The 22,349-nt window shown below is 50.5% G+C and overlaps 1 protein-coding gene across 1 annotated transcript in view; it reads left to right on the top strand.

The window, feature by feature from the left end:
* LOC122391412 (serine/threonine-protein kinase SMG1-like) overlaps window positions 1-22,349 on the top strand; it is a 76,279-nt gene extending 53,930 nt beyond the window's left edge. The window contains exons 45-60 of the mRNA XM_043385290.1: window positions 498-694; window positions 1,057-1,198; window positions 1,588-1,722; window positions 2,048-2,181; window positions 2,720-2,837; window positions 3,381-3,551; window positions 4,128-4,302; window positions 6,873-7,034; window positions 12,290-12,392; window positions 12,867-13,031; window positions 13,534-13,681; window positions 14,776-14,936; window positions 17,588-17,750; window positions 20,308-20,430; window positions 20,838-20,944; window positions 22,133-22,349. Of these exons, the coding sequence (XP_043241225.1) occupies window positions 498-694; window positions 1,057-1,198; window positions 1,588-1,722; window positions 2,048-2,181; window positions 2,720-2,837; window positions 3,381-3,551; window positions 4,128-4,302; window positions 6,873-7,034; window positions 12,290-12,392; window positions 12,867-13,031; window positions 13,534-13,681; window positions 14,776-14,936; window positions 17,588-17,750; window positions 20,308-20,430; window positions 20,838-20,944; window positions 22,133-22,210 (2,282 nt within the window). The 3' untranslated portion in view covers window positions 22,211-22,349. The remainder of the gene's footprint in view (window positions 1-497; window positions 695-1,056; window positions 1,199-1,587; window positions 1,723-2,047; window positions 2,182-2,719; window positions 2,838-3,380; window positions 3,552-4,127; window positions 4,303-6,872; window positions 7,035-12,289; window positions 12,393-12,866; window positions 13,032-13,533; window positions 13,682-14,775; window positions 14,937-17,587; window positions 17,751-20,307; window positions 20,431-20,837; window positions 20,945-22,132) is intronic.

A 22,349-nucleotide genomic window follows, 5' to 3' on the forward strand; every position in this document is an offset into this window, starting at 1 on the left:
GTGTCTGTCGTCAATTCCTAACAACTGGGGCTTTCTTACCATGATGCTTCAAATGTAACTACTAAATTCGATGTGGCATATGGTGTCAACCATTATATTCCACTTGATGCAGTTGATTTCACTTAACTGACGGTATCTGTGAAATGTGAATGTTAAGATTAGGGTCTATCAATCTTTTCGCGGGCTAAGGCTACGCCTTCTGGTTGTCTGGGTTCGAACTGACCTGGCCTGACTTAACCTCCACGTCAGGCTTTGGGGACCCGCCTCTGATCTTACCTGACCTGCCTGACGTGACGTTTTACCTCCCCTCCCCCCCCCTATTCTACAGGCGCCGGGGACCGTCTGGTCGAGATGACCTCCCAGGAAGGCCGCTGGTGACCTGTCTGACCTGACCTATCCCTCTATACAGGCGCCGGGGACCGTCTGGTCGAGATGACCTCCCAGGAGGGCCGCTGGTCACCTGTCTGACCTGACCTGCCCTCCCCTCTATACACTAGGCGCCGGGGACCGTCTGGTCGAGATGACCTCCCAAGAGGGCCGCTGGTTTGTCGATGAGCTGGCCGCCGCCCAGTGCTGGCTGGAGCGGCTCGGTCGTCTGGTAACCGCTGGCTGGTCAAAGCAGGAGGTGCCCTCAGCAGTTAAAGAGGCGCTGGATGACCTGGCCGCGGCCCAGGATGTGATGCAGGCTCTGCAGGTGAGGGAAGAGGGGTGGAGGGAAGGGGAGAGAGGAGGTAAAGAGGGAGAGAGAAAGGGAGGGGGAGGGAGGGGCGGACAGGGGAAATGGTAGGGGACGGGTGGATGGTAATTTGACATGCTGATTGAAAGCCATCGTGAGAGGTTTGCAGTTGAAAATGTGGCGGAGGGCATCGGCTTATATTGATATATAAAGTTGAAGATGTGCAGTGTTACAAACTTTCGGGGAAGATTCTAATTATTCCTGTTCTGAATCACCCGCCCAAAACAGCCTGCGCATTTTGTTGAGTAAACTTCTTCACTGTTTCGATGTATACGAGTATATCCGTCTTCGCACTCACGACATCGGTTTTCGCCTGGCAGGACCTGAAGACCAAGTTCACGAGCATCATCCTGCCGGAGGGGCTGCGGTACTCTCAGCAGGAGGAGCCCTCGGTGCTGACGACCATCACCAGTGTCAGTGACATCATCAGCGCCGCCGGAGTGCCGCTCCATCAGCTTATGGGTGAGATAGATGGTAATGGGAGAAAATGGGAGGACATGTAGGTGGATTGGTTTGATAGAGGGAGAAAAGAAGAGACTTTGCTATGCTAGTGGGTGGTTAGAGACTTATAAATTGAAGAAATATATTAAAGAACAGCTTTGAGGTTAAAGCTATTGATTGGTGATAGAATAGAGGAATAGCGACTATTCTTCGTTTGCTGTTGAGGAAAGGACGGTTTAGTGGCAGCTGTTTGCAGCACCTATAACACTTATATCTCACCATATAGCATTCAATAAGAGGATGCCGAAATGTCGGAAGTCATGACTGCCGACGATACTGCCTCTATCCTGCCGTCCCTAAGTCCAAATCCTGAGCGCCGCCTGACCCTCCCCCCCCCCTCCCCCCGGCAGGCTCTCTGGAGCAGCACGTGCGCCACTTAGTGCTGGGCGTACCCTCGCAGCACGAGCCGGCCGTGGCTACGGCACGAGCCCTGCTCGCTCAGTTCCAGGCGCAGGTCAACCGACGCGACGGACAGATGACGCAAGGTGGGTGAATCTCTATTTATATCGTATTCATGTGAGTTAGGATTGAGTAAAGTTATAGCATATTAGCCTTGCAGCTTGACTCTTGTTCCAAGCATTTTGTGTTTGGGTAGAGCTGTCAGTTACTTAGGGGCATTGATTACTGGAGCTATTCATGATTCGGGTTAGATGCATCAAGGATTCAGCAGCTGGATTTAAATTTGTCAAGGAAAACAGTAGTGTATCATGTTTTTTATGTTCTTTTTTTCATTTATTGGGTATAATCCAGCGGCAAGCATAGACACCGAGTGTTTGGATCGACTGACGGCTCCACTGTCCCCACCCTCAGGTCAGATGCTGCTGATGGGCTTCAACATCCTGTTCGAGACAGTGGAGCGCAAGGTGGAGACGCTGGTGGCGCGCCTGCCGCAGCTGCGGGAGTGGGCCAGTGTCGACTGCATACGAGACGCCGCCGCCATCATGGTGGGTGACTGGGGGAGGGGAGGGTTGAGGGAAGGGGAATGGAGGGGTCAGTGCGGGGAGAGAGGTTTCTGTTGGGAATGGGAGGGAGGTCAACGCGATAGGAAAGGGCTCACTGCAGACGATGGAATGGAGGGACCAATGCTGCAGGTTGCAGATGAGAGGGATCACAATTATGATAGGAGGGATTGTTCACTGACAGATGCAGGAATGGAGGAGGGATGCAGAGGAAAATGTTGCTGCGGAAGGAGAGTAGTGGAGGGGTATTGGAGAGGCGCTTTGGGCGTGTGGGTTGACGAGGTGAATGTAATGACTGAGTCATACATTCGCCCTCAGTCAACGTCTTCAAGAACAGGCTGGATGAGCACTGGGAGTCGATCTGGTACTCCACTCCTGTAACAGACTGAGTACTAAGTGAAGTAATGGAAATCGGCGAGAACGGCCCTACAGAACATTATGCCTCTTGCCCCGATAACACGAAGATGAAGATATAATGATGTCGGTCCAACTGAAGCCCCTGCCGCCCCCGCTGATGTTACAGGCGCCGCTGCGCAGTGCCGCCACCCGCGAGGTCCTCCAGCTGATGACGTTCCTGCTGCGACTGGAGCTGCTGCAGAACTTCTTCACCAAGTGCCTCCAGAACGCCGCCGCCTACACAGGTAAGAACGGGCGGTGGATGGTAAATAGTTGGATTGGTGGACTGGACTGATCGGTATGTGCGGATTAGGTAGATCAGGTTATGTACTTGCAGGCTCGGAAGATCGTTGGGAGCTACCTAGGTGAACTGATGGATTGGGGGGCCGGTACGACTACACTGACATGGTGCCACTGCCTTTGTCATGCTCGCGCCTTGCTTCTCGATTACTGCTGCTGTCATCACTGCTTCAGTGTTTTGGATGAAAATCTCGCCGCTAGTGTTCGGCACCCATCACTCTGTAAGTTCCTCTGAATCCCAACTGTCTGTAGTCCTCACTGACCCTCTAGGTATCTTTCCTTTCCCCAGGTGTTTGATATCGCGGCTGCCTGAAGACATATCTGTCTGTTATCTACTCTATTTCCCTACTGTCTATATTTATCATTAACCCCTCGCTGACTGTCTATATTCATTCTCAGGACGTGTTGAGATGCCGCAGCTGTCTATAGTTAGTCCTGCTGACTCGTGTATAGTCCCGCTGACTCCCTGCTATCCTTCTGCTCGTCAGGTGTTGAGATGCCGCAGCTGCAGCTCTCTGTATGTTCGGACGGACAGCTGACAGCACCACTCCGTCAGTGTATCAGTGGGTACCTGAGACGCACTGTACTGGGGCTACCTTCGCTACTGGCGGCGCGACTGACCTGCCGCCTGGCCGACACATGCGGAATCAGCGTCACTGGTACGGGTGGGAGAGGAGAGGAGATGATAGCGAAGGAAATGTTAGGGACTGACTGATTGAGTGAGTGAGTGAGTGAGTGAGTGAGTGAGTGAGTGAGTGAGTGAGTGAGTGAGTGAGTGAGTGAGTGAGAAAGTGAGCGAGGCTCGTTCGAAGGGACATTGTCGGCTGGGTATCCAATATGTGGTGCACACTGCACGTCCTACCATTCTTTTTTTCCCATCAACCCGTTAGGTCATGTCTGATCTTTCCTTTCATCCATCACGGTCTCTTTGTTCTCTTTGCCTTCCCATACAGTCTCCGCTCAGTACCCGTATAGCCCTGTGTACACCACCCTTTCCGTCTCGTTTCTCCCTCGGTAACAGCGCCTCTCCCGTCTCGTTTCTCGCTATGTAACGTCCCGGTTCTCCCCTGGTAACTTCTCGTTTCTCCCTTTGTAAACGTCTCGTTTCTCCTTTGTAACGTCTCCTTTCCCCCTTTGTAACGTCTCGTTTCTCCTTTGTAACGTCTGTTTCTCCCTTGTATCGTCTCATTTCTCCTGTGTAACATCCCGTCTCTCTCTCTCGCGCGCGCGCGCAGCGGAGGTTGCCCAGCGTGAGGTGGGTGCCGACAGCCGCGTACCCCTGGAGGAGCTGGTACGCGCCGCCCTGGAGCGAGCGCTGGCAGACGGGACGGCCACCTCCGGTCAGCTGGCGCGCTGTCAGCAGCGGGTCACACAGCTGGAGACGGCCTGGAGACAGCACTCGCTACTGAGGTGAGACGCGGAGGCAGGCTGAGGTGAGACACTGAGACAGTCGTAGATGAGACACTGAGGCAACACTCGATGATATGAGACTGCACTCGCATTTATGTTAGACAAGATACTCTGGGATAGATTTATCACTGCGCTCTCGTAAGGGCGGAAAATTCTTTTTCTCTCGTTCTTTTCTTAACCCGCGCCGGGCCGGTGCTCTAAAATTCCGCGCCGGGCCGCGGGGGTGTTTGAACACCCCCCCTTCTAACTCGGCTCCTGGGCCACGTAGCGACACGCGGTAAGCGGCAGTCGAAAGAACGTCCAAAATAAGGACGAAAACACTTCGGTCATTTTTTGGGTCAGGTCAAAGGTCAGGTCACCAGAGGTCACCAAAGGTCAAATGTTCACTATTTCAACATTTTGGAAACTGCCAACGGCTATCTCGGGAACCGATAGAGCTACAGCGCCGCAAAAAGCGCATTCGATAGCCCTTTTACAGACCTTTCTGAGTAATGTTCTCAGATTTGACCTCAGGTCAACGGTTTAGCCTCCAGAAGGCAAAAACTCCAAAAATAGCCGTTTTTACGAAAAACGTTTTTTCGGCAATAACTTTTGACTCAAAAGAGCTATGACATTACTTTTGCCAGCATCGTGTTTCTCTCGTCGAGACGCGTCGAATGAACTATAATTTGACCTTGAAAGGTCAACTTGAAAATTTGACCTCGGGTCAAGGTCATGACCTGACCGGAAAAGGTCATGTTGCATATCAGTCGATCCGCAACGTCGAGCCGAACACATCTAAGGCGTTTTCAGCGCTCTAGCACGCCTCTATCAGAAGTTATCATCGAAAAACTGTTAGATTCTGTTCGTGACCTGAGATGACCTCGGGGACATAACGAGGGGTCACAGTTGCCATTTTCTGGTTCAGTGTGTCTATTTTACCTACATCTCGATGTTTGAGAGTGTCTAGAATAGCGTTCGTGCAAAACAGGCGCTTTTCAATTTTCTCCCATTGACTTATAATGGAGAGGCCGCAAAATTGACCTGACCTTAGGTCAACGATATCAAAATTCCGAGATATACATTTTATAGATAGTGTTGCTCTAATCAATCGCTGAAAGTTTCAAGGCAATCGTTCAGTCGGTGTAGCTATGACGAACATTCTTATTTTTTCTGAGGTGAGGTCACTTGGCGTGACCTGGTGACCTGACCTAAGGTGACCTGGGTCTGAAATTTTCACAACATGTGCGGAAAAGATGCACGAACAGGTGTGCCAAAAACGGCGGCGCTACGCGCCGCCGTTTTTGAGATATCTGCGAAAAACTGCAAGGGGGGGTGTTCAAACACCCCCCGGCCCGGCGCGGGTTAATTGCTCGAGCGGAGTCGATTATTCGTCAACGAGGCTTAGGGTAAGGGCGGGTAAGAGTACGCGGGCGATAAGAGTACGCATCAGCTGTTTCGGTTGCTTAGCAACGCGGGTTTGTCGAGTTCATGAAGTGACATGAAGCCGCCAGTGCGTGCATGTCACCAACGGAACGTGGGCGTTGAGCGGCGACGCTGTTGAGTTTAAGGCGATGAATATTATTTTCGAGCGTTATGATATTATTATGATATGGTACAATAATTTTGATACTTGGCAGTTGAGATAAGGAACATTTCCGTGATTGTTGTGGGAAACTTGTGAGGTTATCTGGGGAAATACTGTACAGTGCAATATTCTGTTTGCGAAGTTTTGCACAACGTTTCGGGGTTGTTTTGTGCGCGAATTGCATGTACGGTAAGAGGACGCACTGTTCAGGAGGGTAAGAGTACGCAGAATTATACATTAAATCGAATATACAGAAATATAGAATTATTAATCTATCGCTCAATGACGATTGTTTTGTAGGTATATCATCAATGTAGCACTGTGATGCAGATGCGTACCCGAAATTCTTCCAAATACGAGTTATTCTCCTTTTTGATTGTGCATTTTTTTTTAAGAAACACACGACATGATTATTTCCTGATTTATAGACTTGAAAGATTTATTTTATGTTTTTCTTTTTGGATACTAGAATTAACTTAAATGCCTTCTCAGTTTGAAGTTAAGCATTTGGACAGTGCAAGCTGCATAGGTGTGTGATCATATGCTTGCGTACTCCACCCGCCTGGCGTGCGTACTCTTACACACCCCATATGGTAAGAGTACGCAAGTGCAACGGTTCAGAAAATGTCAGTTTTAGACCACTTCCATTTACGCTGAAGGATCGTTGCCCCATGGGTTGATGGCTAATTCAATGAACTTTAATATTCCCTATTTGCGATTTCTTTCCTTCAAATATTAAACAAATGAGAGCAAGAAATCCACTAAGTGCGTACTCTTATACGACTTCACCCTAATTGAGCTGGGTATTGTCTCCCTGGACCAAACCTTATCTCCGGCTCCTCTGATCTTACCAGCAACGCAGTCAGTAGTGCTCCGAGAATGTCGCCGCCCCCTTTCTGTCTCACCTGCCCCCCTCCCCATATGACCTGCCCCCTCCCATCTGACGTCCTGCCCCTCCCTCCCCATTTTCTGACCTCCCCCTCCCTCCCTCCCTCCCCCGCAGCGCGTGTCAGGAGGAGCTGGCCCAGTGCCAGCGCGCCGCCGAGCGTTACCAGCTGTCTGAGGCGGCCCACCTGTGGCTGTACCATGACCTGACCGGCACGGCCGGCACCGGCCGAGACCTGGTGCTGGACCAGCTGAACCGCGCCATCAGCGCCGCCCATCGGTGAGTGGGGGAACTAACCACGACGGCAGCGCCGCTCAGCGGGGAGTGGGCGAACCAGTGTGACAGCAGCGCCGCTCAGCGGGGAACAGGGGAACTAACGAGCTGGCCATCCGCATTAGAGTTGCAAAATTTCCCCCAAAGGCTGCTACCGGCACCGCCCCGCCCCACAAAAATTTTCTGGGATACCGGCATGCTACCACGACCCAAGCAAAAACACCACCAAATTACCAGCATACTAAAAAAAACTGCAATGTTGATTCTAGCTTACCCCTACAAGAGATGCCACACTTTGGCAATTTTAGTACCCATCCCAGTTCCCACCCAGCAGCCACCCAATGTCCAACCTAACTACGAACAGGATGATTTTGGCTCAGTTGGCCCCACAAATACCCACAATTTTGAAACTCAGTTCCAGTCTATAACTGTTAAAATATCACGTGTAATCAAAGAGGTATTGCCTACAAAAAGCAGTAAGAAAAAAGCATCAAAAAAGCAATGACAAAAAGAACTTAAATTACTGAATTGTTTCTGAAGACTGGACAGTTCAAGTTAGCAGTAATCACATTAACATTTCAGAGGTGTTCTACTATTCCACATTCTCCTAAAATGTTGCAGGAACCTACCAACCAAAATCAAATTTTGAAATCTAGATGGCCACAACATAAAAAGTACCACAGATTCGGCCATGTGCCTGAGGAAGCGAGATCAACACCTTTTTTCCTTTTCGCCATGGCTTGCTGGCTCATGAATAAGATACGAATTATTTGAAAATGTGAAAAACTCACTTGTCCTGAGAACAGTCACCAAATAATATGCATAAAAACGATATATTACCCGCTTTCTCAAAGCATCTTCCTCTCCAAAGACAAGGTTATCAACTATCAAAGATTTCGAAACAGATGCGCCATAATAACAGAGACTTTTAACCAGCTGATTAAATTGCTGCAAAAAAAAGTTTCTGAACTGTAGCAGACTGCCTCATAAATGATTTGTAGATGTGAATGATCCAAAACGATATTGAATTCTAATGTAATCAACATTGTGAGTTTAGTTCACTACAAGAAAATGCATTCCCTTTCAGGAATTAAACCAAAAAGGCATACGAATAAATATTACGTCATCATCTTACATCCTTCCATCAGGGGAGAGAAGATCTAAAAAGTCAATCCTTGGAGTTGGTTCCCCTGTTATTCTGCGCCACTTTGTTTATTTTGTATGCTTATGCATATTGTGTTTTCTTGTAAAGATGAGACAAAATGCCAGTTTATTTGATTTTCATTTCATTTTTGGGACCAAAGTCAGGCTCAGGGCTACCTAATACCTGCCTTTTCAGCTGGATTTTCAGTGTCAAATACTTTGTAGAGTATCTCAGAACACATCTCAGGACTCAAGGCCAGTTTCCAAACAATGTGTTTTGTGGTGTTTTGATTCTGCCTTTTCCTCTAGGGAACGTTGTCATGAACATTTATTTATTTTGTTGTATTTTACCTATTACATACCATTAGACTTACTGATTGATCGAGCTTTTGCAGCATGAATAAATATTCTTCCATTTATTGACCACAGTAGATTCTTGACAATCCTAATTATAACGAAACCTGTGAATCGCTGAGGTCCATGTGTTATCCCTACCCTGAGCAATGTAACTTCTACCACAAAATGTATTTTGCAGTGGCTAATATTGCTATAATTATAATTTGACAGCCTCTTAGTGCCCAAAGTTTAAACCATATGCTGATATTTTCTATTTTTGTGCAAAATCAAAAATACCGGCATGCTACCGGCAAGACATGCCAGATACCACGAAAAAGCCTGCGGTAGTGAAAATTTACCGGCATGCCGGTAGTGCGGTAGGGAAACTTTGCAACTCTAATCCGCATCGTTAAGATGGAACTGAGGCGTGGCTTAGAAAACTGGTCATTGTTGCTTTATGGGATGGCTACTGGTCTGTAGCGTAACATTTGGGAAACGTATTTTATAGTGCATCATGACACGTCATGTGACTTAACCCGCGCGGGGCTGGGGTCTCCAGCCGAACGCGCGGGGCTGGGGGGGGGTAAATTTACCCCCCCCCCCTGTTATCTCCCGAACTAATGGTCCGATTTGGAAAAATCAAACGCCAATCGAAAGATCTCATCACGAACAACTAAAAACATGTACTTAATTTAAAGTTTGAGGTCAAGGTCAAGGTCAGGTCAAGGGTACAAATTGCAAGTTTCTACAGTATCGGCCTTGCACCGTAGTTGCCGAAGAATGGAGTCATCGACTGAGACTGATTGCCCAAAACGTGTTCTTAGGCTACCAAGACAATATTCGTTGCATACAATATCATTCAGAGGTCAAGGTCAAGGTCAGGTCAGGTCAGGTCACCAAAAAACAAAATATAGAAAAGGGCATGTGCGACACATGTTTTATGGGTCATTTTACTCATAGAATTCAATAGGCAAACTCAATAAGTGATATGGACCACCTCTGGATGAATTTCAGGTCGAGGTCAGGTCAAGGTCGGGTCAAGTGAGGTCAAATTTTGAAGTTGGTTGTTAAGGCCTAAAAAGGTGTCTATCTGATGCAGTTTTTCACGGCGAATCGAATGGTGCTATTTTTCTTTCCGAACGAGGTCTAGAACTTCCAAAAAAATCTTTTTTTTCAATTTTTTTTTGTGTCGTGACGTCATAAAATCTTGAATAACTCCCACATTTTTGAACCGATTCTTCTAAAAAGTGCTATGTAGGTGCACATAGACCAATTCTCTGACATAAATTCCGGTTTTTTCGATACACTCAAAATTTTGGATTTTATAATCATTTTCCCAAAAAAATTAGTTTTTTAAAAAATTTGGGCCGAAATCCAAAATTTTCAAAAAACTGAGATAGCCATTTGATAGACAAAGTAGAATTACGTATAACCTTTTTGTTACGTCTTGATTCCTTTAAAAATGAAGATGTTAGCGGCGTTTGAACTTTTGCCGTTTTTGAGGCGAAAATGGCGAACATACGTCACTAAAACGTCAATTTCTCAAAAAAAAATCCGACGGATTTCGCTCAAATTTTCAGGGAACGTGTCAAATTGATGTAAGAAAAGGTACTGAAAGTTTTGCGGCGCTGCGCGCCGCCGTTTTCGAGATATTGCAAAAATTCGCGAGGGGGGGTAAAATTTACCCCCCCCAGCCCCGCGCGGGTTAACCTTCCAGGCGGTGGGGGGGGGGGCGCATTTTTATGCCCCCCTTTAGTTTTTTCGATATATCTCGAGAACCGCTGCGCCGATCGTCACCAAACTTTCAGTACCCTCCCGTGAATAGCTATTGCACATTGTGACCAAAAATTTCTCCAAAGGCTATGATAGGTTGGCCGCTAATGGCGTCAGAGTGACGCCATTTTTGTAATTTTCGACCCCAAAAAAAGGTTTCGCGGGAAGAGCTGTCAGGCCTACAGCTTTAGAGATACAGAAAAATGTTTCAAATATAAGAGGTATAGAATTAGGAGGGCTACAAAACTGCTATCTCGGATTTGTGAAATTTTTGGATTTTGACCCCCAAAAATAAAAAAATAGATTTTTTGAATATAATAGCTGAAAAATAAAAAAATGAATTTCGAAAAAACGGAATATATGTGATGGTCCGTACTACGTTCTATCTACATACCAAATTTGAGATCGATACCTCTTTTTTTGGCCAAGTTATAGCGAAAAAAAAAACTGGTCAAAATTGATGACGTCAAATTTTCAAACTCAATTTTTAGCAATTCTAGACCTCGTAGCGCAAAACAAAGACCACCATTAGACTCCCCGTGACGAGCTGCATCGAATCAATACCCATTTTATGCAAAAACATCAGCTTTGAAATTTGACCTTTTTTGACCTGACCTTGACCTGACCTCCACCACAAAGTGACCTAAACCGTACCTGATGGTCTTATAACCAGGGCTGCGGAGTCGATGGATTTACGGCGACTCCGACTCCGACTCCGACTCCGGCTTTCAAAAATCAACTCCGACTCCGACTCCCACTCCGGGCAGAAATGTCGACTCCGATCGACTCCAACTCCCGACTCGGACTCCGCACACCTCGCAGGGCTGCGGAGTCGACAGATTTTCGGTGACTCCGACTCCGACTCCGGCTGGGGTTTCCAATATCGACTCCTACTCCGACTCCTGTCACAACTGTCGATTCCGACCGACTCCGACTCTGACTCCGACTCCGACTCCGCAGCCCTGCTTATAACCAACACCATTGAGTTGGAAATGAAAAACTGGCCATAAAACATGCATCGCACAACCTTAGTAAAGTTGGGTTCATGTGGTGACCCTTGGTGACCTTCGGTGACCTGACCTGTGACCTGACCTGGTATGACCAGTGATCTGTAATAGCAACATATGTACTAGAAAACTGACGCCCTATCGCTGATTTTCGACAAAATGCGTTTTACTCGGTATTATAGAGCTTTCCCTAGAAGCCCTGTGAACGGTGAAACATTTTATCTTTGACCTGACCTGTGACGTCATCGGTGACCCCGAGGTCAAAGAAATTTGGTTTCCTTCGACAAATTTGACAGGGCTATCGAACGCGGTTTGAATTTTCAGGATCCGTCCAGTAGTTACGGAGATACGGGGGGGGGGCAAAAAAATGCCCCCCCCCCCCACCGCGCGGAAGGTGGCCGGGAGGCCCACCGCCTGCCGGGTTAATCTCTCAGTGATCCGCCATGCCTTCTCCCTGCTCGCCCTCGACAGATTTCCGCCCCTACGTGACCCCTTATACCCCTTAATCTCCCCCCCCCCCCCCACCCACCCGCCCCACCGTTCCGTGCTTCTATCCTCAGGATACAGAAATCCTTCTTCTCCACGCCGCAACCCCACTCCGGGCTGGACAGGCACCTTTATCTCATGCGGGCTGCTCCCTTGGAGCGGCATCGCTGCTCCCGAGGGAGCGCACCCCGTAGCCGGGTGCAGAGAGTGCTTGGGGGGCTGGTCGGCCTGTCCATTCGGACGGGCTCAGCCCCGGCGACTCTCTAGGGTGCTGCCCAGACCAATGTCTCCCCCTAATTCCTATCATCCTTCCGGCTCTGCAATGGTCTTGTCAGACCGAAAGGGCCTGACCCAACAAAACAAAAACAACAAAAACCCCTTCTCCCCTGGACAGATGTCCCTTTATTTGTAACCTCTCCGGCTCCTTCCCCTTCTCGACACATGTCCCCCTATATGTGACCCCCTGTGACCCCCCGTCAGATGTCCTGACCCAGTGACCCCCCCCCCTTTGGACAGATGCCCGCCGCTCTGGGACCTCTGTGACGAGTTCAGTCAGCTGGCGCAGAGCGTGGAGCAGCGGCTGCGCTGGGCGGCCGGAGCCAATGCCGAGGTCACACAGGTAGGTCACCTCGTGTTGGGATCTGTGGACTTGTGGAGGGTAACGGTAGACTGAGGACTAAGGGTGGGTTGGGTTCAGTTCAGTGGCTGGTGGCTATGGGCGTGACACCGGGGGTCAGGCTTAGATGTTTTGACTCAATGTTCATAGTTGGGTGTATCAACTGCAATGGGGAGGATGCTCCGTAATAATGCTCCTGCTTATCTCGAAAATTTTGTAACAAATGTAGTTTCATGATGCATAGTTGCCGCTTTTATACACTTAAACATCAGGTATTTGACGTTGATCTCTAACATGTCAACACATATATTTACTTAGGCAACTGTCCAACTGCTTTCCGATATTACCGCAATCGAACGGTAAAAGTGTCGGCGGAGTCTGGCGGAGATTCCATCATTCCCTTTCTAAAGCCCACTGACCCCTCCGCCGGCCGCCCTCTGTGTGTCTCCCCCCCCCCCCCCCCCGCCTCTCCCGTAGCTGCTGGAGTCACACACGAGCAGCGTTCAGCGGTGCCAGGCGCGCGTGGCCGACCTCCGTCAGCTGCTGGCCGCCGTGGCCGAGCTCGGCAGGAGCGTGCTGCACTCGGAGAGACTGAGAGGACGCGGAGCCGATCCGGCCGCCGAGGACTCCAGGTTCATACAGGTATGGAAGGGGTGATGCTTGTCATGGTGTGGGACTGTGAGTATGGAGATATGGGGCCGTGAATACGTGTTATGGGGCGCGTAATTAGCTGAGGTAATGGACTGTAATTAAGGTGGTACGGAATCGCGAATGCCCTAGACAGGGGGGGGGGGGGGGGGTCACCCGAAGAAGGGGTGGATCATACTTACTGGCTAGGCGTATGACGTGAAAGCCGTCCTCTGACGGAGCGTGGCTGGTGATCTGACCCGTGTCCGCCGACCTGACCTGCCGAGTCCCCAGCTGCTAGGAGAGGCGCCTCTTGAACGTCGACCCAACCTGACCTGCCCTGACCTGCCGCGTCCCCAACTGTGTGGCGAGATGCAGGAGGATTACGCTTTTCAAACGTTGACCTGACATGATCTGAACTCTCCTCAGCTGCTGGGCGAGGTACAGGAGGCGGCCCGGCTCTCCTCAGTTATTGACCTGACCTGACCTGACCTCTCCCCCCCCCCCACACACACAGCTACTGGGCGAGGTGCAGGAGGCGGCCCGTCTCTCCTCGGACGCCGGTCAGTCGGTGACCCCCTCAGAGGCGGCGCTGTGTGCCTCCGTGCCGCCCCCGGACAGGATGACGGCAGGCTGGATCGCCCAGGCGGCATCGGCTCTGCAGGGTAAGTCGGCAGGCGCGGGGAGGGTAGCGTGGAGTGAATCAGCCCTGGAATGACGAGAGCGCAAGAACTGACTGAGGGGGCTGAGGGGCAAACACTGAGGGGCCGAAATGTTGGGCGCCGATGACCACTGTAGTCCGGGCGCCCAAAAACCCCAATCATCATCATCATCATCCAGTGCGGAAATGTAGAAGGTAACTACACTTTTACTTGTGAGGCAAATTGCGTAAATTGAGACCACTGAAAAAAAAATGTTCGTTATTGAAAACTCACTCAGCATTTATATTGTGACTTAAGTTATTACTGTAATTAGAGTGGTTTTGTACTTCCTGCATTTGTCGTTGTAAATTTATGCTTAAAGCTTCAGTCAGGACGTTTAATGTTGTAATTGCGCGCAGTTTCGCTAATGTTGATTGTGCAAATGCAATTTATCAATTATTGTGAGTGCTTTTAGATATTTTCTATGTAATTCTTGTGACTGCACGCTAGGATCAGCAGTGACTGCGATTTCTGCTCGTCCGCACTGCCCCCCCCCCCCCCCCATGTCCTGTACATAAATGCGGCCGAGCTGTCTGGATTTTCTGACGCGCCATTTGTCCTAAGCCTGACACTGTTGTTCGCTGCACGACTCGTCTTTATAAGCCTCTGTAAGCGGCGCCATTTCACGGCCAATAAAGCAGAGCGCCTGGACCAAATTTAGAGGAACACGTGGGTTAATGCTCGGAGCTACTTGACACAAACACTGAGGAATGGGACATCAAACGTCATCTGACCTTAACTGACATGGTCTTTAGGAGCTTCTGCAGGACAGCACAGCAGAGCTAGGGAGTGATATGGTCTGACGTGACCCTGCCTGACCCCTGGAGGAGTCACTGACCAAATCGGAGGAGTCATCTGACCTAACCTGACTTGACGTGATCCGACCTTACCTGACCCCCAGAGCCACAGCAGACTAGCACGGATGAGGCATCTGAACTGACCTGACCTGACCTGACCCGACCTGACCTGGCCTGACCTTTCACAGATCTACAGCAGATCAGCATGGATGTATCTAAACCGGCCTAACCTGACCCGACCTGACCCGACCAAACCCCCAGAGCTGCAGCAGACCAACACGGAGGAGGTGTCTGAGCGTCAATCTGAGATGTTTGTCTGCTGGGACGAGATACGCGGACAGGTGGGGCGGGTCAGAGACCTGCTAACCGCCCACCACAAACTGATCTCAGATGTCCGCCTGTTACTTAAGGCCATAGCCAAGGTCAGTTGAACGCGGCGGGTGTGACGGCTGGGTAGGAGGAGGGGGCAGTGAGACGTGCTTCGTATGGAGTAGAGTCATGTGAATTGTGTCAGATGAGGCCATTTTGATTTACACCAACGTTGGCTCTGTTTCAGTACTGGGTGCGATGAATTGATATTAACCCGCGCCCGGCTGGGGGTCCTGGATTTCCACGCCCTGCTGGGAGGGGGGTGTCTGAACACCCCCCCTTCTAACTCGGCTCCTGGGCCACGTAGCGATACGCGGAAGGCGGCGTTCGAAAGAGCGCCAAAAATAATGACGAAATCACTTCGGTCAATTTTTTGGTCAGGTCAAAGGTCAGGTCACCAGAGGTCATTGAAGGCAAAATTTCGCCGATTTCCAGGTCGAATGTCGACAATTTCCAAGATACCAACGCATAACTCGGGAACCAATAGAGCTACAGCGCCGCGGAAAAGCGCATTCGATAGCCCTATTAACGCCCTTTCTGAGTAATTCTCTCAGATTTGACCTAACGTCAACGATTTTGCCTGCAGGGGGCAAAAACTGCAAAAATAGCCGATTTTTTCGGAAACAGTTTTTCTGCAATAACTTTTGATCCAAGCCTTGCACGAGCTTACTTTTACCGGCATCGTGTTCCTCTCGTCAAGACGCATCGAATGAACTATAACTTGACCTTGAAAGGTCAACTTGAAAATTTGACCTCAGGTCAAGGTCATGACCTGACCTGAAAGGGTCATGTTGCATATCAGTCGATCCGTATCGTCGAGCTGAACACATCTAATGCGTTTTCATCGCTCTAGCATGCCTCTATCAAAAGTTATTTGCGAAAAACTGTTCGATACCATTCGTGACCTAAGATGACCTCAGGGCATAAACAGGGGTCACGGACACCATTTTCATGTTCAGTGTGTCTAAACCACTTGTAATTCAGTGTTTGGGAGTGTTTACAACGTATTTCGTCCAAAAGAGGCGCATTTCAATTTTCTCCCATTGACTTATAATGGGGAGGTCGCAAAATTGACCTGACCTTAGGTCATCGATATCAAAATTCTGAGATATACATTTTGTACGTGCTATTGCTCTTAGCAATCGCTGAAAGTTTCAAAGCGATCGGTCACTCGGTGTAGCTATGACAGACATTGAAACTTTTTATGAGGTGAGGTCACTTCAAGTGACCTGGTGACCTGACCTTGAATGACCTTGGTCTGAAATTTTCACAACACGTGTAGAATTGATGTATGATAAGGTGTACCAAAAACGGCGGCGCTCCGCGCCGCCGTTTTTGAGATATTCGCGAAAAACCACAAGGGTTCAAACACCCCCCCCCCCCAGCAGGGCGCGGGTTAACCATCGTAGGTATCATTCGGAAGAAACCTTGTTTATAGTGTTGCTAGGCAACAATAGCGGCGGAACACCTTCGATTAGGGGGGGGGGTGGCACCGCCGACTTTTGGTCCCATTCTTTCCATGCAACACCCATAGGGCTAATTACGAGAGAGCGAGCGAAGCGAGTCTTTTCAATATAACGGAAAAATCTCAGTATGAGCGGCCCGGCCCGGCCCGGCCCGGCCTGTAACGCTTTTGAGAGGCTTATATCTCAGCAACCGCTGGACCGATTGGCCTGCGGTCTTTTTTGCTGGGTAGCGCCATCCCTTCTACCCCGTAATTGACTACTTTTGATACATCTCAGTGACCGTCGTGGCACGTGCCACGTGAAAAGTCAGGGGTGTTCAAGCTGTTTGCAAAAGTAGTGATTTTGAGAGGCCCATATCTCAGCAGCCGCTTGGGCGATTGTCTTCCGGTAATTTTTATAGCGTAGCTGCATCCCTTCTACCAAAAATAGGATACTCTCGATGCATGTGGGTCACCCCCAGTGCACGTGCAAAATACAACAATAAGAGGTGTCAAATTTGTTCCCATTTTAATAACTCGGTAAATACTGGGGCGATTTCGCTGAAACTTGGCATACAGGTAGGCACCCACCAGGCAATGCATTCCCATGTGCTGCGGTTAAGGTGCTACTGCACGTGCGCACGTGCAGGGGGCGCTTCCAGATATCGAGAACGACTGGGCCGATTGCGCTCAAATTTGGTACACGGTTGGGGACCAGTTAGTAGGGTGCCGTGCAAAAGTCAGTTTGGACCCCGTTTGCACGTGTGCACGTGCAGAGTGCCGCTTCCAGATCTCAGGAACGGCTGGGCCGATTGCGTTCAAATTTGGTACACCGCTAGCGACCAGTTAGAAGGGTGCTTTGCGCAAGCCCGTTGGAAGTACCCTCTCGCCCTTCCGCACGTGCAGGGCTCACTATCTCGCTCGCTCGTTCTTCGCCCAAAAGGCGTTTTACTGGTGTTAAAATTCTAAAATCAAAGGGGGGCACGGTGCTCCGGTGCCCTCCCCGTTCCGCCGCCTATGCTAACCAACTCTTGTGTTATTAAAATCAGCAGAACCTCCATCAACGCTAGGAAATGATGACTCTTGAAAAATATGACAATGCCCGATTGTTTTTAACTGATATGACTTTAAATCGGTGACTACTTAACCTAGTACGTACGTCCCGTGTTCCTCGATGAATCCGTGATTAACCCGTATTAACCCGTGCGGCTCTGTTTCCTTTAACTCTCAACGAATAATTTATTAATTACCTCTCTGCAGGGCTCCGGCGATGAACTACCTGCAGTGGAGACGTACATGACGCAGCACCGCGGCTTCTCCGAGCCTCTGACTACGCTGATACGCAGCGTCCTCAACGAGCCGGTCAGCCGAGACCACGTGACCGAGTACCTGACCGGGCTGGAGGCTATACTGCAGAGCACTGGTGAGGGGAGGGGCAGGGACCACGTGACCGAGTACCTGACCGGGCTGGAGGCTATATTGCAGAGCACTGGTGAGGGGAGGGGCAGGGACCACGTGACCGAGTACCTGGCCGGGTTGGAGGCTATACTGCAGAACACTGGTGAGGGGAGGCAGGGACCACGTGACCGAGTACCTGACCGGGCTGGAGGCTATACTGCAGAGCACTGGTGAGGGGAGGGGCAGGGACCACGTGACCGAGTACCTGACCGGGCTGGGGGCTATACTGCAGAACACTGGTGAGGGGAGGCAAGGACCACGTGACAGGGTACCTGACCGGGCTGCAGGCTATACTGCAGAGCACTGGTGAGGGGAGGGGCAGGGACCACGTGACCGAGTACCTGATCGGGCTGGAGGCTACACTGCAATGAATATGTGGGAGATTGGTGAGAGGAGAGGAAAGAGAGAGAGAGAGAGAGAGAGAGAGAGAGAGAGAGAGAGAGAGAGAGAGAGGGGGGGAGGGGGAGGGAGAGAGAGAGAGAGAGAGAGAGAGAGAGAGAGAGAGAGAGAGAGAGAGAGAGAGAGAGAGAGAGAGAGAGAGAGAGAGAGAGAGAGAGGACGACCTCTTCTTTCGCAATATAATTCGGGAGCTTTGGTGTTAAATGACGATGAAAACTCGTCACGCTTTGTATGCATGTGATTTCTGTCCGATTTTCCTGAAGCTTTCGAGTGTTTTTGTCTGTTTAGTGGGTTCCGGTAGTCGTTGATTAGATCTCATTAATATGCATTGAATGTCCCCGGTGGAAGAGGAATTTAGAGTCGAACGGTTGCGTCCGCACGGCTGAATAGTCGTGCCGCTTTCACCGACACAACTCTGCCTGCCGGCGGCCGCGGTCCCTGTCCGTCGTAGCTCCCTCAGGAGAACACAGAACGTCGAGTCACTTCGCACAGCTCAGAGTGATGTTGCAACTCTCTCGCCACTTTGAGACGGAGTCGCCCTGCCGGACAGGACATGGCTGTAGCTCTGATTAGGAGCTTCCTGCGCACTTGTCTTCCCGTGCGCTGCAGTCTGCTCAGCGCGTCACTGACCTGGGAACAGCACCTCGCCAATGTCGCCGCTGGGTAGCTCAGTGTAGTCCGCTCTCCTTCTCGGTGCCGTCACTGTCACTCTGTGTACTGCCGGGACGGTGCAGCGCCGGCGACACGGCATTTCCATTTAAATGACGTGTATTCAAAGCAGTGACGGTGACAGCCCCGTGCCTCGCTGGGCTGCGCAGCTGGCGAGGGCGGGTTCCCGCTCTGCTTGCGCCAGGCAGCGGTAATTAATGACACAGCCGTGGAAATAATGTCTGACCTGACCTGGCCTGCCGTGTCCCGAACTGCTGGGAGCTGAGTTCCAGGAGGATTATGTATTTCAGACTATCTATCAACAGATCATGTATCAACGGACGGCTCTTCGTTGTTATTCCTGTCGTCAGGACTATGTCAATCTTCCACAGAGTGTGTTCGGCTGCCACTGCACTATCTGAAGAGTTGTTGCCTGTTCTTAGCATAGCCGAGACTACATAGTCTCTCCTGTATGATGGCTGTGTAGTTTGTTGGACTTGTTTTAATATGGGAGATATTGTTGAACTTCTGTGTCTCGTAGCTGTCATCTTTCACCGTAGTTTATTCGCTGCTTTGATGACAATTGGCAATGTAAGAAGTTCATACTGGAATTTTAATTTTACTGACCGTGCAGCCGGGTTTTACGTGTCGGGCGGGCGAGATTCTGCAATACCCGTCGTTGTGATACCTGTCTTGGCTGGTGTTTACCGGTCTTCGTTGGGGATTTTCCCGATCTTGGTTGACATTTTACCGCCACTGGCCTCCACCAGGGCCCATGTTTTCTTTTCGTCCGGTGTCGATGGTGGGTGTCGCAGGGCTTGTATTTGGTCGGCGTTCGCTGCGAATTCAGACTAGCAGTAGGTGATAGCTCCCACACAATAAATAAAGTAGCCCGCCGGTAAAGAGCTGGGTAAGTGGCCGGGCCGCGTCCGCTGAATCCAGCGACCAAGTTCAAGTCGCCTCAGGGTCCGTGTTTTGTGCTGCTGATGGGAGGAATGGCACTCAATGGATGAGATCGCTTCCAGGACAAACTGATTCAGTTGATTGGTGTTCCTGTTCTTTACACTCCTCTGATTTACGAGTCTACCATTTCCGTCGTCCATTCGAGATTGTTTGATTTCCTGTTGGCTTTCGGACCTGTATAACAGTCTACTAATAGCCTAGGCTGAACTGTCATTTACTTTGATTACATAAGGCCCTATTGCTGTCAGAGCGAACACTGATTTTTAATAGACGTTTTCGAAAAATTGCTCATTACGTACTATCCATGTTCCGCAAACGATGCAAATAACTCAGCTGGCGCGACATGTATGTTCTAATTTGTCCCGTCCCGGATGTGTTTCATGTTTCATGGATACATATTGCGTTATATATCCTCCCCTCTCTCGTGTCAAACGTGTGACTCAAGCTCTGCTCTGCAAGCTCTGCAAGCTCTGTCAGTATGATAGCTCATCGTCTCCCACTCACTCTTACAGGCGCTGTGTATGATACGCTGGTGGCCCTGGCCGGACAGCTATCGTCCGCCCCAGCGGAGGACACCAAACCGCTGACACCGAGAGAGAAGCCCAGCACGCAGCGAGACCCGCGTACTGGCAGAGGTGGGTCCACACCGCGACTGATTCACATAAGAGGATTTTTTCCGGTCAATGGTCGCATCGTGTGAGATTTCTCTCGTCCATGTGCTTTCACAGGCCGCTGGTAAGCAACGTTGTTCGGGTATCTCCACAACTCGAGCGCCATCATTATCATTTGTGTTTCAGAATACCCGCTTACAGTGTACAGGTATCATATACACATTCCTGATTGGACTTCGGCCTCGTGCCAATGCGTCATTCACAGTCCAATCGTACCGTACAGCACATGGATGAGGCTCAGAGCTTGTAGCCAGCTGGTTCGTCCTCTGACTCTGACTCGCCCTGGCCCCTGTCTGGCCCGTGTGGCCCGCGCTCTGACCCGTGTGGTTCGCCTTGACCCGTAGCTGACCCGTATGTGACCCGTGCCACAGGTATCCAGGGCTGTAACCAGTACGCCCTGGCCGTGTGGCGTCGAGTCCGACAGAAACTCGAGGGAAGAGATCCGGACCCCAACAGAACAGCCACAGTGGAAGAACAGGTACGAGAATGACCTGACCTGACCTGACCTGACCGGACCCCAACAGAAGGGTCACAGGTGGAAGAACAGATAAAACTGACCTCAATTGAAAAGCTGAGCCAGAAACGTTGGCGTGGAGCGCCGCCGTTTTTAGATACTTGCGAAAAGCCGCAAGACGGGGTGTTCAAACCTCCCCTCCCCCCTTCCCTTCTCCAGGTAGAGCGCGGGTAAGTACCAGCGCTATCATCCCGTATGAATGGCATGCTTATACGCCCACGTGTAATGGAATACAGGTTAGGTTGGCCTCCCCGTTATCATACCCATCCCGCCCTTCCCTTATCCCTTCCCCGTCCTGCCCTGCGAGCCGCCAGTTTCAGGCTGCTTTGTACCGCTGGGCGCCCCCTCCCCGCCCCGGGGACGGGGAGCGGTCGCTGTCTGCCCGTCGGCGCGGGTCGGGCAATCTGAGACAGAATGAACGAATGGATGAGTGAATAAACGAACGAATGGATCACTGAATGAATGGTTGGATGAATGATCGACTGGGGCTGCTTGGCTGCGACGTTAAAAAAAAAAATCTCGGTGGCATTGCTGGCGGATTATTCTTTCCAGCGATGTGTTGCATTGCATTTCATTAGTCATCCTCCCACTGTTTCTGCTGAATGTTTGTAACATTATCCAGTTTTTGCTTGGAGCTTTGACGTCTGTGAATTAACATGAAGTCCAGTCCGAACTGGGTTATATCTAGCGCTTTTGTAAATCCGTCATTGGTTGGCTGATCTCTGAATTGTCTTATTTGGAGTTTGCTGCACTGTTGTCTGCTCTTTGACTGGTCTCGTAGTGACCTTTCTACGCTCTATGACCTATGTCAAACTGGACTCTGTAAGTGACATTTGAGTAATTGTAAAATTTATATCCTTTGTCTGAATTAATATGATTCTGGGTAAGCTCCGCCGTCGATCTAGACATATGCCTGGTCTGTGGTCTGGTCTGGTGGATCTGGTGAGACATGCTCTGGTCTAGTCTGGTCTGGCTCGGTTCTGGTCTGTTGTATGGTGTGGGCTGTTGTGCTTTGCTCTGCTCTGGTCTGGTGACGTGTAGACTGCTATGCACCGCTGTTCTCTGGTCTGGTGTGGTCTGCTCTGGTCTGATGCAGTCTGCTCTGTCCTGGTCTGGTGTGGCGCACCTCTGACCGCCGCCCGGCTCCTCCAGGTGGATTTCACCATCCGCGAGGCGACCAGCACCACCAACCTGGCGCTGCTGTACGAGGGATGGACGCCCTGGGTGTGAGCGCCGGCCGCCGCAGGCCACCGGCCACCTCCGTCCTCCGACTCCTCACCGAGTCGCCCGCTCGTCTCAGCCGCCGCGCTGAGCCATCGCCGGCGAGCGGCGCGCCGCCGAGCCGCCGCCGCCGCCGCCGCGCCCGGGC

Source organism: Amphibalanus amphitrite, unplaced genomic scaffold (assembly GCF_019059575.1).
Source record: "Amphibalanus amphitrite isolate SeventyFive unplaced genomic scaffold, NRLGWU_Aamphi_draft 000022F_arrow, whole genome shotgun sequence".
In the NCBI taxonomy this organism is placed as follows: domain Eukaryota; kingdom Metazoa; phylum Arthropoda; class Thecostraca; order Balanomorpha; family Balanidae; genus Amphibalanus; species Amphibalanus amphitrite.